Source organism: Trachymyrmex cornetzi, unplaced genomic scaffold (genome assembly GCF_001594075.2).
Source record: "Trachymyrmex cornetzi isolate Tcor2-1 unplaced genomic scaffold, Tcor1.1 scaffold98, whole genome shotgun sequence".
Lineage (NCBI taxonomy): Eukaryota > Metazoa > Arthropoda > Insecta > Hymenoptera > Formicidae > Trachymyrmex > Trachymyrmex cornetzi.
This window is the reverse complement of record NW_017300333.1, coordinates 447719-464753: the sequence shown is the minus strand read 5'-3', so window position 1 is coordinate 464753 and position 17035 is coordinate 447719. Positions and strand designations below refer to the sequence as shown.

Genomic DNA, 17035 nt, shown 5'->3' with positions numbered 1-17035 from the left:
ATATTTTTGAAGGATTTAGAACAAAATGAATCAAATATATGTACTCTACTGTAAGCCTCTTATTCTGTTTATATTAAATGTGGTTTCTTACCGAAGTATACTACACAGGAAGCACAAAATAGGAATAGCAGACATTAATAAATTTAGAAATAGAAGATTATATTGTTTAAATAAAAATATTACGAATAACATACCTTTGAGCAGGTTCCTTATTCAACGCGACGTTATCCAGCAACGGAAAACTCCGAAAATATGCGGCTCTATGAGGAAGAATCTCCGCAGGCGGATTTGTTTCAAAATCTATATTAATTAATCTCTGTTCGAGTATTTGTTGCGTATCTGCGATGCTTGTGCAAGACTCGTATCGCATTGATCGTATAATACTTTCTCCGACTTTTTTCCTAAAATATAATGTAGATCAAACGTGGATTAAAAAATGTTATGTATTTTTAACCTTATTTATCTAAGTAGAAGTCGTTTAAAAAAAGTAAAAAGAACATTATATCATTATTATGACTTACTTTAAAGCAGAGATTCTTTGGTCGAAAACTTTAATGTTACAGTCGAGTTCACTCCACGTCGACATGACTTTGCTGTCAACAAGAGAAGCGAACATCTGTGTTTCCAGGAATCTCGACAAAAATGGCAGATGCTGTGTCGGCTGATCAGATAAAAACGTGGCCTTGTCAAAAACATGCATACTATCCCTGTTATTTATCCATTCATCCTTGTTCTACAAGATAAAATTTATTATAACTTTGTTATAATTACAAGTGGCAGGTTCTAATTTTGTAGAAGTGTAGTATGCCCGTACCTGACTTGGTTGAATAACAAAATGTTCATAACTAGAAAACATTTGTACAAAACGGTTCAAAAAAATCTCCCTAATAGCATTATTAAAGATAAGAGTCTCTTGATATTCTTCTTGTGGCGTGAGTATTTTTTCCGTGGTATCCTCTATAGGATCAATGTCATCCATGTTTACTGTAAGCAGAGAAAAATTAAAAACTTGGAAATATAATCCTGATAATAATATGTCGTTTTATATATCAAGAAATCGTCTTACCTGGTCTTTTAACAATATCTACTGTTCTTTGCAGATTGTCTGACTGTGGTCCTGGTTCCGGCCGATCCCAATCTAACACATCGTGCAAAGAATGTTTTCTGCGAGGAAGATGAAAACCAGAACCGGGAAGTGTCAGGCTACTGGTCATGATATCACCATTATAATAGTTAATAACCATATTATCAGTCCTATAAAGATTTTGCTTGATTTAGATACAGAGTAACAATCGAATTTATATCTCGATTTAGAAACAAGTAACTCACTTTCCTGAATGTGGTATTTTGTACTTGTTTAGAAGCGCTCTGATCTCATTAATAAATTGCATCTTATGAGGAAACACGGGTAATTCTTCCGGAAATTGGCTACTTTGCTTATCTATATCTACATAACAAAGATTTGCCTGTAATCAAACACGATTGATATTATTCATAATTAGTAATACATAATTGCTCATTTTTTTCATAAAATATTTTTCTCAAATTTAATAAAAGAATGAAATATAGAAGAAAGATCTAAGTGAACATACTTCGCTAGCGATTTTCAATACACCACCCTCATTGTGCGCATGTAAACCCATTATGAAGGGCACAGGTGCATCTAAGAAGTGATGCAGACTGGCGGGTAATATTGGTACGTAAACGTGTTGCCACGAGAAAGGAAACAAGAGCGCCGTTATGCATTCAGACACCACCATCAGCTTGTGAAAATCAGCGCTTCTCAACAGAACTTGATTCTCCAACAGCACGCATGTGAACAATTGGATTAGGCAATCTGCACCCAACCACGTGAACACATCCTTGAGAGGATAGTCCAACATCGGTAACTCCAGCGATGGAGACGGCTGATGGATAACCAATTCTAATGGCGATTTTGCCGGTTCATCGTTAGGTACAAAAAACTTCAACGATTTGCCAGATAACGGTACTGGTACGTTATATAGAAGGTTATATACGTAAGATTCTAAGCTAAGACCAGGTCCAGGATGTCTAGGAACACATCTAAAAAAATTCATTTAATTATTTCATAGTTTTTAATGTTATAATAATATACATAAGTTGTTGTGCATAAATTCTGCCAAACAGAATGTCTATCACTTCTAAAAAATCTCTAGCTTTTTGAACGATATCTAAACAGCATACGAAAAACTAATAGTCAATTCCTCCATCTCTAGATAACTTTCTCCATAAGATATCTTATAAATAATAAATAAATAAATTTTTATTATCGTTGATTAAATATCCCGAAATTGTATAAATATTTCAAATAATTAGTGAACTAAAGACAGCAGTATTACATATTGCGAAAGTCTTAATTTGACTATAACGATAGATATATAAAAAATATTTCTATATTTAATAAAGATTGTATGTTTGCACTGCATCAGTAATTTGCAGAATTTCGTGCTGGAGATACAAGCTTAAACATATTTGAGCAGCACCTCTAACAAAAATTAAAAGTGATGAGATAAGCAAACTAAAAAAATCTTAATTAACAAATCTTTTTTAAAAAATTGAATTCCTATCTTTTATATTCATTAACAGACAGAATTGATGCAGCGCTCTAACATTATATTATCACTTGTACTTTTAAGTACTCTTATGAAGCGTAGCATAAACATAGTTATATAAGAAGAATAGAGCTGTGTCAGCTCGTTTCAATGGAGCTTTATAAGACTCGCGAGATATCTTACTTATAGAGATTAGTGAGGAACGTCTTTGTCGCATGGAGGTAAGGTTGTTGGCATAGCAAGGATATTGATTTAGTCACTAGCAACTTGTCTTTGGTAGAATCATAATATCCTAACGCAGCACCAGGTGAATGAGCCGACAATTTAAAATGACGAGGCAGCGATCTCGTGTTATGTCCATCCTGACCCTTCCTCGCACTGCAAAAAAATCGTAAAATATGTTTTATAAACTCAAAAATATATATAAGACAATAGACAAAGAAATGTTTATAATATATGCAAGAAAAGAGCAGTTTGCATCGGTTTGCATGCATTTTCACGTTTTTCAGTTATCTGTATTCAAAATCATGATTTTTAGTTTATCAAATTCTTAATTTTTAATGAATTTCACACAAGTAAATTTTACTTCAACAAGAAGGAAAAATAAGAATTTCCAAGTTATCAAGAAATTTGACACTGACAATGAGGAGAAAGCAAACATACGTGGGGGGCGTGCCGTTTTGACCGCTGCTGAGCTCCGTGATGTGCATCGCCTGCAGCGTTTGCATAGCGGAGCATATTTTGCGATTGCGACACTCCTCGTAGAAAACGAGGCTGAATCCGTATGTTCTGTGACCATCTTCTTTCGTCAGGACGAAAGAGTGGAAGGTCGGCTCCACCGAGTGCTTTTGTGTACGAAATCGTAAACCGCTTGGCAGACAAAGCTATTATCAATGTAATCAATAAGTTACTCCCCTCGGCTGCGTGAGACGCAAATCTTCCCTAAATCTAATTAGAATTGAAAATACTTCGAAGATGACAACTTTCTACGTGACGTAGAAAAAACTTTTATATTTTACATTATTAATTTAATTAATTAACTTTAGTTTGTCAAACAACAAATACCCATATAAATTTATTAATGGATATTAATAAATAAATGTTATAAATAAATTCGATTATTAAATTCTCTTCGCTTATAAATGAATTATATAATGCAAACAAATTTATATTCATTACTAACTTATAACACGCGACGGAATTGTAATTAGTAATTAGTTGTCACACGTACCATGCAGACAGCGTGTTCGTCGAAGGGATTCCATGGTACCGAGTCTGGATAATGTCCTAATACTTTGCTTTTATATGCTCGATCCAAGGGTGTGCACTGCAATGAGTCACCTGCAAAAACAACAAACAGCCAGACTTAATATCGTAAACATCAAGTACTGTTCTCAACAGCTTACGAAAAGAATGGCTTCTTGTAGTCACGAACGATATTTTTTCCGCTAGATTCCACTTAAGAAGCAATTAAAGAAACTTTTGTACGTTTCTTCCGTCACGAATATCAAGGCAGAACATCTAGTATGATTTCTTTACACGAGCACGCAGCAATCAAAATATTTGCGTTAGAAGAAAAGAAAATTCAGCGCGTCTCAATCTTTGGCGAATGACAAAATTCCGGCTCTCACGGAGAAGAGAGGGATAGAGAGAAACGCTTATCTTACAGCGGAATCAGCAAAACTGTTATCGAACATGCCACACGGTCCTACAGACCCAACGCGAATGAGAGATGGTCCAGAAGGCCTTGGCGCTGCTCCAACTGCTCCGAAGTATTGCTAGTCAGAGTACAAGAGTACTCCTGTACGAAGTTAATCGTTCGTGATCAAGAGCCACCCAAGACGATAAATCTACATTTTTGAAATGCAGGAAAGAAAATGGTGAATAAACACCAACGAATTGCGAAACATTCTTCACAACAAGAAAATTAATCACGATCAATAAATCAATCAGTAGATCGTAGTCAATTAAGACTTCGTTCTTCTCGATATTAAAAAAAGAAAAATAAGTGTGTCCTTGGGAATATATGATATTAAATTTTATTTCACAAAATTCATGATGTACCTATATACATAAAAATATATTCAAATTGTAAAAATGTAAATTAAGTAATATAACACATAATTATACTATTTACATGAATATATAATATTTATCTGTATAATTTGCAATATAATATTAAACGTGTTTCATTTTAATTTAATCATATAAAATGCATTAATTTGTATTACAATGCTGTCAATTATATTATATTTTGGAGAAGATAATTTTACAATTATGATAAATATCGCTCTCCAAATGAAGTTCCTAAAATTTTATCTCAATTGAGATATAAAATCAGAACTAGAGGAAATGAGATTAGATCTAAGTATTACTTTCCGCGTACTGCGAAAGTCTTCCGTAAAGCTTCGTAAGCCGTTTGCCAATGTTGAACTTTCCTCGGATTAAAGTCGGATAGTACGCACATCCCAAGTTCGTGCTCTGAATTAATCTACATGCATTTGAAAATCCGTTTTACGTAATAATTCCCGCTGTAGCTTAATGCAGTAATTGAATCCTATCTTACACTAGTTTTGTCATATCCCATTACACAATTTTTCACTTGAATTTGTTACATTTTATCTCTTCAAATCTCTTTAAAAAAGTAATAGTTCATAAACAACGATTATTCATACATTAATATCATAATTTAAAAATAGAAACAAAATATGCGCCTTTAACGTACACGTAAAATATTACGCAATATAACACTGATGAAAGTATCAATAAATATTATATTAAAATAGCACTTTCTCTAAATATTTTGCAAAAAATTGAAAATATAGTGGTAATGTATTTAAAAATAAAAAATTATTACATATAAGACGCGTATGTCTGAATAAATGCATGTAGAATTGATTAGAATCTGAAGTCTTAATTGACGTCATAAACTGATCTGAATCAATCTCCGTTTGGAAATGATGTACACGAAGTAGCTGGTGATAATCGAATGGACTGATTGGGTTGCCGAGTGAGTCGATCGTCGCCGAAATCACCAGTTTCCATTAACGGGCTGATAACTTTTTCCGATATTTCAGTTTCTCATCTACACATACATGGAATTCCCGAATAATAATAAATCGCTGTACACTGTACATCGGATCGGTCCAACGAGCTTGTCTTCTACAAAAAAAATGATTTTTATTTTTAGAAAACTGCGCGTCAGATTTATACAAGTATCTCTGGCTAAATATTGCAGTAGCGATGCTGTAAAATATTGCAGCAAGTTTACATAAAATAAATAATTTGTACAAAGAGTTCGTAGTCACATTCATAAATTAATTTTTATTAAAAATTTTATTCACAATTACGAATAAAAATGGCAAATGAAAAAATTTTTCATCTGTTTTTCTTTTATTTTATTATTATACATTTACAATTTACATATGCAGATACATAATCTTACTATTATATATTTTATTATTATTACATAAGCATAAAATTTTTGGTAGTAATATTACAGAGGAAAAAATATAATGCTAATATGAATTGTCTTATAATTCATTCTCGTTTGATTAAAAAATAAAATCATGTGACCAAATTTCTTCATTTTTTATGCTTTCAAAAAATCTATTTCAAGCCATATTCTAGTACTAATATTCATATTTTTTAATACATATTTCATTTTATTACATGACCAAGCCTTTCTAATATTTATTTAATTCTAACAGTCAAATTCTATGATGATCAACATCGATTAGAGTTTTCAAAAATTGTAAGATGCGCACCGCCATTGAAAAAATACCAATCGCAATCTACCGATTACTGCGCTATAAGTATCAATGGGAGGAGCTCTATTACAAGATTCAGCCGCATACGTAAAAACACAAGTAACCTCCTTCTTCAATGTGCGTTTTAATATTAATTTCTCACAAAACCGATGCTATGTTTAATTGAAAATGACCTCGTGTGAGGTAGAAACGTTTGTTTTTTTTAATTTTGTTATTAAATATATTGTTTAGCTCGTAGTTTTTGTTTATATTTAATTTAAAAAAATAAAAATTGATAATATAGTAATCTTAAGATATATATCTAATTATACACAGAAAAACGATACAAATTTTACTAAATTACAAATCTTTATTTTTTAATCGAAAAAGAATAAATCACAAAACAATCTATATTATATTATTATAGTTTTTCTCGGCAAAATAATTTTGTATTTAATTTCAATGCCTTCTCATGAAAAGAAAACTTCAATGAAAATTATTATTATAACTCAACAACTTATGCAATAACACGAGCATTATTATAAAAGTTATCTACTATCTGTTCATCTAAAATCATAGCATAGATCCCCTCGAGTCATCGTGCGGATCTGTCATCATGTTTAATTGAGCGCAGAAAATTGTTCGCCAATTCTTTTAGTTAAACACTCGCAGCTCATGGGTCTCTCGCGATAATATTTAATAATTTCGTGATATATTTACACGTATCTTATGAGTGCGTACTCGAAGAAAATGTTAATTATTTATAAAATAACTTACTTTCAACATCCTGTAATTATCGTGCAAATACTGTTACGACTATACGGAAATCGCCTGCTAACAATGCATACTCTTACTGCATATCTGCCTCGTTCCAGTTATTACACGAATATATTGTCCCTAAATCTCCACACATGCGTAGATCTCCGTACTTTCTACTCTCGTACACGCATCGTTGCGGAGAGGGTCTTATTACGAGTATACTTCCTAATTACACCATACCTTACGCGCAACATTAAAGTGCGGTTACTAACGGTAATGGCACGGGTAGTCTAAAAGCAGATGGTTTTGCACCGGTTCTTAATTGTTCTACAAATCTTCCTGTTGCGAGTAACAATATAAATTACTTAAAACAATTCTAAGAAAAAAATATTTTAAAAATAACCAGATTAGAGATAATTAAACGACTGATAAATATTACTTTTGTACGCAAGAGCATTAAAATCCTTTCTCCCAGAAATCTTGGTTGCACAATTATTTCAACTAAAATTTATTTTAATCCATCTCTGTCTCTTTCTCTCTCTTTGCAGTTTATGTCTACAAAATAAAAGCTGTATTATAACGTGTGTACTTTTATTTTTAAGATTCTAAAAAACATGTTACCGTAGCAATTAAGAAATAAGTTAGAAATAATAGGAAATGAGAGTGAAAGGCACGACAAGTCGGAAATATAATAAAATTCCGCAAAGAAGTGCGCAAAAAATAGAGGAAGGTCACCGATATCGACGTACCACTTTGTTTTTAGACAATATTTTTTTAATAAAAGTTATAAATAAAACTTTATAAATACAAAGAAATAAATACTGTCTTTTATCAGATAACATAACAGTTATTATAATATTTTTTGCAATTTGCAATAATTAACTTTTTTGTAAGATAAACAAAAATGAGCGTCTGACAAAATGGGCTTCAAAACTGACGTTTAGGTAGTAATACTTATTCTTTTTCTTTCTCAGAAATCATTTGTCAAAATACCTACAAATAAATGTGTATAATAATTTCTAGAATCTTTTCAATTGTGTGTAAAATGTTTTTCGTTCATTTATATGCATATACAGAAAAAAAATTTTACTTATTTTAAGAAAAAATTATTTGATTCGAGAAAATAATTTTCTTAAATAGTCCCTAGTAGGCATTTAATTAATTTATGAAACAATTTTCTCGTTACTAGTAAATATTTTTGGTAACCAAGAAATTGCTTTTTAAAATAAAAATTATATTTTATAAAAAGTAATCAATGTACGATTTCTAATACTCATGTCATAAATTTAAGAAAAATGTTCTCTTATTAACAACAATCAGATTCAAGTAATGACATTTATTAAATTTAATAAAACAATTTTCTACTGACAAGTAATTGTGTTTTTATTAGAATAAAATATTTTCTTTATTGATAAATTATTTGCTTCAGGATAATATTTTATTGGAACAAAAAACAAATTTATTGTGGCAAGTAATTAATTCTTTCAATCAATAAATTACAGTTCAAGAAAATGTGTTTACTTGAAACAAGTAAATTTTTTTTTCCGTGTACTTTATACTGTTGTGCAAGACACAAACATGTAACGCAACAGTTTCTTTTTGTTGGCAAAGCTTTTTCTATAAATACACGATTGCTTTCAGTTCCAATAGGAACTAATATTTGACACTGTAAAGATTAAATTAACTCATGGTCTGTCAGACAAGTGTGCCGGTTCACGTTGTGCGTCTCAATTTTATATTTAAAATCGTATTATACAAAAATAAAAAAATATATATATAAATAAAAATAATTTTGGAAGTTACAACATGTAAAACGATATAATATTATCAATAATATAGCCAATATTATTTCAACTACGCAATTTGCAAACAAAATTGCAAGAATTTTATTTCCGCATTTGTAGAATTTGTTTTTGAGCTGATTTTGTATAAAAATAAGCTACAAATGTATTAATTATATTTTTATTTCTTTAATTAATAAATAAATCCAAACAGATCATGTTTTTATAGTATTGATGAAGCACAATAGTTAATTTCCGGGAAATGTCTCTTTAGGAGATCTTTATCAATATCGGCAATTGTCCTGTATGTTTTATGAAGAAGTGAAAATGTATAATGTCTTATCATATAAAATAAAACAGTATGAAAGACTTGAGTCGTTTAAGCAAATGTTAAGGAGGTGCAATATGTTAAGAATTATACTTGAAAAAAATTATAGATTATTCTAAATTGCATTTAAATGTAATACAAAAAAAAATTAGAGACAGTTGATCATATTTGAATCAAAGGTTACTTCAATAAAAAGTAGTATTTTTTTTAAATTTGTACTCTAATAGAAATATATGAAAATGTATTATAAAATAATGATAAAAATCTCTATTTTTTTATATAAGTACTTTATGAATTCAAAAACATTTATGTAAAGTTTCATTGAGATGCAGACATTAATTGTTCAGTAAATAAATAAAATATTTATTCGTTATAAATTAATTGGTGAATCTCAATGAAACTTTAATCAGTCATTTTTAGTACTTAAAATATTTATATTAAAAAATTTAGATTTTTGTTATTATTTTTAAAATTTTTGTTTATAACAATAAAACTGATATCAAATAAAATAAATAATCTATAACAATGTGTTGCTTAATAAAAATAGAATGTTATAAATACAACTTTCACATGTATCTATAAGTTTGTTTAAAGCGTAAATATTAATATATGTTAATAATTTATGCCTTTTACAACCTCTTTAGAAGAATATATAGTATTTAATATTATTTAGATTTGTAAAATTTAGATTAATTTAGTCATTTAGATGTAAGATTATTTATATAAGAAGTGTATTTTTTTAAATAGCTAAGAAAGCTAATAATTCACTCATTCTCTTTCTTTCGCGCCCGCAACGCTTCTTTCATTTTTTATATAATATAATATATATTAATGAATCATTTAAAAAAATAATATATTATTATATATGATATATTATTTCATTAATATAATATATTAATGAATCATTTAGAAAAATGGTTTCGTCAAAGATAAATTTCCCAACTTATAATTTTTTAAGCAAAAATATAGATATCCGTAATCAACACATGCATATATTACAGAATTTCAGAAATAAAAGCACACATTTACCGATAAAAGCACTTTCTGAGAGAGAATACAAGCTATATAATTAATATAAATAAAGATATAAATATAGTTAGTAATTTATATAGTATTTATTATAATAGAACTATATGAATATATTTAATATAGCTCTCTCTTCCTATGAAATTATATACTTAAATATAATCGTGAAATTACAATTATTCCGTTATACCATATAATTTTCATCAAAATCCCTTTTGCAGAGATCATTGATCTCGTTTATGAGCAACCCAAGTATTCGCCTCGAAGATAAACATCACGCGGTCGATTTATATGCATCCGTGACACGAAGTAAATACAAAATACAAGAGCAGAGTGAACCACGAGCGCGACAAGAGAAAGAGAGAATCACGTCTGAAGAAGAAAAGGGGAAGAAAACGAGCAATAAATGAAGGGAATATGCCCCTGTGCCATGGAAAGTATTGATTCGAGAGAATGATGCTCGTACGAGGTGTAGAACAAACGAATATTTTCCGTGAATCCGCCTGTGCGTACACGTGACACGCACGCCCACGCGTGCTTGTAAATGCTTGTATTAGCCGCATGTATCACGCGACAGACAGAAAGGAGTGCAGAGTTTTAAATTTGTATGAAACATAAAATGACGATGAGAAATATATAGATTATAGATATTATCGTCTTTAAAAATAATCCCTTTCTTTTCACTGTTAAAAATTTCTATTGTTGGAAGTTTTTATCCAACAAAAATGTGCTGTAAATTTAAACAGCTATATTGTAAAATTATATATATACAATAACATTTTGTGACAAAGGATGTACCCAAATCTCTAATGCGCATGCACGGCGCGCAAGTTCTGTAAATTCACAAGCAAATAGTAAATTTACAAATATTTTGAAATCATAACAAAACATTACACGATTTGTAAATTTACTGCACATTTTTATTGGAAGGATATCATAAATATTGCTAACAGTCTTTCCTTTATAAACAAAGTTTTTAATTGTAACTAATTATCAATTAATCTTGATTATGAATCAATTATGTTGAGAATATTTATAGTGAAAGAAAGAACTAAAGTTTTAGAAAATAATTATTTCATAGTAATATATAGTTGTACTTCATATGTTTAATTAAGAGTTTCTGTGAGAAATTAATTAACTTTCTGGAAAATGGAAATCGTTTTAATAATATTAAGGAGTATATAATTTATACAATGCTCGTTTTAATAATATTAAGGAGTATATAATTTATAGTGTTCTGTACTCTTTTCGAGATTTACGTTAGAAAGCATCGTTTGTGGAAGAATCTTATCCGTAGTCATACAAAATTATCGTTGACCCTAACGCGTATATAACCCGTGATAATCAGGTTAAATATATAATTTTGATATATTAAACATCTAAATTCCAACATGAAACTACAACATTTTTTACAACATTATAAATTAAAAAATTAAAAAATAATCTATTAGACAATAAGAGATTTATTCTAAAGCAGTATTTATTAAATCAATTTCCAATCTCTTCTCAGAAATAATATATATTTTTAAATCCTATGATTGGCTTTCATAAAATATCTATGAAAAATCTTTTTCTTCTATGTTAATTAATTAAATAAAAACAAACTAATTATAGCTTATATTAAACAATAATGAAAAAAATGCATATGTTAAAATTTTTTAATGCATATACGTTTAGTAATAAATTATCTTATTAACAAATGTTCTACGATTCTCTTATACAAAAATACACATTATTAAAACATTATCTAAAAACTTAAAAAAGACAAACGCAGATCTGATTTATGCCAAAGTTGCGAGAATTATATTTTTTTGTTTCATTCTCGTATACTCCGCTTCCCAAAAGTGTTATATCCGAATAAGTTGCCTTTCCCCTTCTTGCGAACACGTATGATGTCATCGTATATGGGGTCATTTGTACATGAAGGGGCTACTGGCACTTAAGTATGCGTTTAAAAGGCGGAAGAGTGGTTATAGGACCAAGTCTCATACGACGCATATGCACGTAAGCATACAACAAATGTTTATGCTCCTTGAAATAAAAAGAAATAATTCGTTTCGCGCAAAATAAGTTTATTAAATGTCTAAAACTCTTAAGCAGTCAACGATTAAATATTTCAGAAATCAAAACTTTTCAGAAATATATATTCAATAATACAATTTTTTAATTAAAATTTATCTATAAAACTTTAATTATTTAAAAATTTATTATTATTTAAACGTTAAGTTATCTCTTACAACTTTTAATTATTTGCTTGTGTTATACTTGCTTGTGTTATATTTGTGGCGCCCCTAATTAAACGATTTTCGTTATAATTAACAAGTCTAAATTTAAAACGTATTAGGGTAAAACGTACAAAGAGAATTTAATAGCACCAATAATATTTCATACCCAAAATCTAACAGACTAAAAATAAGTATTTTAAGGGTAATACGACCCTTCTGCAGACCATTACTCTTTAGACGTACGTAAAGAAGGGTGAGGCTCTAAATGAAAAGAATGAAGCATGAAAACATGGACAGCTAATATTTGCGAAAAAAAAAAATAAGACTGTAAGGTGATTACTAGACAAGTCTGTTAAAAATAAACGGAAGAAAAATGAAGCTAGCCGAACAATATGTAATAAATAAGAAGTATTATTAGCTTTAAGATTAAAATGTAACAATAAGATGTATCAATTAATTAAACAATACCTACTCTTTAAATTCCTTGGAGTGGAATCTCACTTTAAAGAATGAAAATTGAGCCAATCTTGAAAAAGAGTACCTTAATTTTCAATCTTTAGCAGTAAGATTCACTCTATAAATTTTAGAGAGTAGAAAAAAACATTCAAGAGGTACGATAATATTCAATTTAAAAAAATTATTCTCACTACGAAATATCGAAAATAGATATCGAAAAATATACACATTTTCTATGTTTAACATATCGTGTATAATAGATTTTTGCGACCAATAAGAAATGTTTTTCGATTTACATGTTTAACGAATACAAAATACTTTTAACATCGAAAATTTCTTGCTTGCTCGCTCGCTCGCTAATTAACCGAGTTATTGGATTTCATATTTGAAGCATAAAATGAAGAACTACCATAAAACTGAATAAAGTGTCGTATTAACAATCATCAGTTATTGATATGCGCAATTTTATAAAAAAATTAGCTTAACAGTAATTTAAAAAATGCAAGAAAAAAGCGAAGAAAATTAATAGAAAATAAGAAATTACTTTAAAAATGAAATTTTTTTTTTTACTAATAAATTCGTCGATAACGTATATTAATATTAAATATTTACAGTTATATTACTACAAAAATTATAGAGGAAAGATGTAATATGGACTTGTATTTTGTTTCTTTGTGTATTTTTTATTTATTTTCAAGTCAATAATATCGCAAACAATAATATATTAATGTAAGTTTAATATAAAACACACTTGAAATAATTAAGACAATATACAAAATGAAAAAAATTGTTTAAATAAAAAGAGATATTATGATGTAACTATCTAAATGTGATAAAATAAACTTCCTATATTTTTACGGAATATAATTTTTTCTTCAGATTTATTTAAACTTGCAAATAGTTTGAATTTATAAAAAAAAATTCTGACTATATTGACAACGAGATATTATCAGATTCAGCAGTTACTTTTCATGAATATGTTCTCCTAGCAATACTCTTAGATTGATCTCGTCTTCGTGAATGTTTAACCATCATTGAACACCTCTTTCCAGCTTTGTAAATACCTTTAAGGACTTCTTAAAATATCATTTTTAAATGATAATCATGAAGATTTTTAATGAAAAACAACGCTTTACAATACCCTTGTTATTTAATTATATCTCAGCGAAAATATAATTATTCAAGCTTTTTTACCTACTCAAAATAGAAGAATAGCATCTTAAGAATTAATATGATATGAACTCGTTACTTAAGAACTTGAACCACATTAAACTTGATACTGAAAATCATACGAAATAATTTTGATATACCTCGTAATAGATAAACATTAATTGTCAATAAAAAATTGCACCAGTCATGACTGCAATTGTTTCACACTTCAATACCTATCTAAAAACAAGTTAAAAATGTTTTAAAAGAAATGATGTTAATTACAACAGAATTTTAATGTAGTCCATATTACCAGAGCAGGCGCCTACATTATAATCACCTTTTTCTCTAATATTTTGATAAAAACTAGAGCTATCTTTTAAATTTAATTTTAATTTAATTTAATTTAGTTTATTGCAAAGCTTTATAAAAAAGACTACATGTTAACAGAGTAATAGACATAAAATATGATACAATAGACTATAGTTCACATAAACATAAATACAATAGACAATAGTAGCTTGCAAATGGTCAGGTGTCAGCAAAATTGCTATTACAAAGCCTACCAGTAACAAAACCAGAATAAGACAACAATGTAATATAAGAGGTAAACCAATAGCTGAAATTATACAGAAGAAATCATGACAGAGAAACATTATAGACAAATATTTTTACTTCAAAACTAAACTTCTGTTAAAATATTATTACAGATTTCTCTGTTTCTATTTTACTTCTATTTTACCTGAATAATAAAATATGTGCGAACAATCTTATCTTAAAAATTGTTTAGATTTATTAAGGTTGTTATTAATCATGCGAAATATATTCGTTATTTAGAGAACTTTTATGGAATATATATATATATCCTGTATAATGTAAAATATCCTATGTAGTATAAAGTCTCTCTGTCTTGCTCTTTTTCCTCATATGTATAAACTTTGACCTTACTCTCAGGCACGAGTCTTCTTTTTTATAGATATTTTTACGCTACAGATGTTGTCTGCCAATCTCGCTAAGAGTTAATCTTAAAACCCTACGCAAATCGGATATATAATTCGATCATATTATAAATATTACATCATATTAAAACAATACATAAATAAATTCGCTATTCGATTGCCAAAAAATATGTACTTCCGTAAAAATCCTAAATATTTACTCTACTTTAGACTTATTCAAAACAACTATTCCTGTTTTATCTGCGATTTTCAAGACCAAGGTACTTAAGCAATTTTCAAGACTAAAATCCGTGAACAAGCAAATAATCTCAACGGACCAAAGCTCATAAAACAATGTAGTCTAACAGCTGACAGCGGGACAAGCAACTCGTCACAGGGATACAAGGGTCCTTTTAGTCACGGTAGTTCTCAAGGGAGAATTCTTTCATTGAGACGATTTTTTTCGTAGAGAGCCGTCCTGGCGTTTTCTCAGGAGGGTCGTCGTTTGCCGCACATTCATGCACGTATTGTGAGGCTCCCTATTGCGAGGTATCCAGTACGTACAGTAGCCTAACAACAAAAGGCCAAGCGGTCCATTCCGCACGCTGTGAACTCAGGTACTCCCGTGAAGAAAAATCAATTGTCAATGTACCCATTGTCCGCAGGAAAACTGTGCTTTCTATACCGTGCGTTCTTCGTTCTCTTCCTCCTCCGAAAGCCTCGTTTCATTTCGAATGCAGAAAGTTCAAGAAAGTAATTTCAAGAAAGTACTGCTGAGACCCACTTTTTATTTATATGTACACTTAAAACAAAACGCGCGCCTTTCATTCTGTTAATTCTGCATTGTCTATTTTTGTGTGTGTGTGACTCGCAAAAATACATTAATTCGTAAAATTCAAATATGAGTCACACAGATAGCCTACTCGAGATAAGATACATTTTAAATTTAATTTGCTCGAAATACCGTTTGACAAATTAATTAAACTTCGCGTAATACTGTCCAATTACATTGTTACGAATGAAATTTTTCATTAAACTTGTAAACAGTAATTGAAATTTTCGCCAGACACACATCGTGAAGACATAATTACTCCTATCGTAGTCGGAATTATTGTTGACATTGAAACAATTGTCGCTCATGATAAGTCAGTCTTTGATGCTTATCAAAAGTGAATTGATGATTTTGAAACGTACTGTATGCAATAGTCGCACCCTTTAGATGAATTATTGCAATCCTCTTACAGAGATTTGCAGAATAATATCTATTTGTCTAGATTAAATTCAGAATGAAGAATCATTTTTAACGCCGTCGTTGTACCTTTGCCATTCTATCCTTCGCGACTATTGAGCTCTATTTCGAATGTAGAACATTCTGTCCCTCTCACCCTCTTTCTCTCTCGCTTTATTCCATGCCGAGAATAACGAACCGCGAGATAGCGATGAGAGCGGTGTCAGGGCGCAAAAGGAAAGCGCGAGTGAGGCAAAAGACTCACCGAAGTACTTGTCTGGTTCAAGACCCGAGTCCTTGTCGAGGCCGCAAATGACAAAGTAATCCGCGAACCGCTGTGGATGTTGCTCCGGACCGCGCGTTATCCCCAGACTCCCGTTCATCTTTCCCGACTCACACGGATTTGCAGCAGCAGCAGTTGCAACGCGCTGCCGTTCACCGCGGGCCACCTCGAACGTTGCCGCCGCCTTCACGAGATTGATTTCCACATCGTGCACCACACCGATGCGGCACTGTCACTTCACTTCAGCCGAGACAACAGCTGAGCGAGCACGCTGCATACAACCGCTTACCGCGTCGCGCACAGAATAACGCACACTGTGCGCTACTGCGCTCTGCGGAGCGGAGCAAAACGGCAAGGAACGGTACGGAGCAGAGTGGAGCGGTGCGTGCGGAGTGAACTGGCCGCAAATAATTGATCTCTCACCGTGGCGCTTGAAGTTAGCCGCGCGTCGTGCGCGCCGCATCGGCGCCGCGCGCGGCCAACTTCAGCGCCGCAGTACGATTTTCGCGCACAATTTGATTTCAAAACGAGAAATGCCGT

At 30.5% G+C, this 17035-nt stretch overlaps 1 protein-coding gene across 1 annotated transcript; it reads right to left on the bottom strand.

Annotated features, from left to right (window-relative positions):
• Positions 1-194: 194 nt before the first annotated feature.
• On the bottom strand, positions 195-16887 carry LOC108769995 (DENN domain-containing protein 5B; the record flags this gene model as incomplete). The annotated part of the gene is made up of 10 exons (XM_018521275.1): positions 16478-16887; positions 3805-3914; positions 3237-3457; positions 2757-2951; positions 1593-2064; positions 1330-1466; positions 1067-1254; positions 815-984; positions 522-733; positions 195-401 (listed from the first exon to the last, which is right to left on the bottom strand). Coding segments are annotated over exons 1-10 (2030 nt in total), but the record flags the coding sequence as incomplete, so codon positions are not given.
• Between the last annotated feature and the right edge of the window lie 148 nt (positions 16888-17035).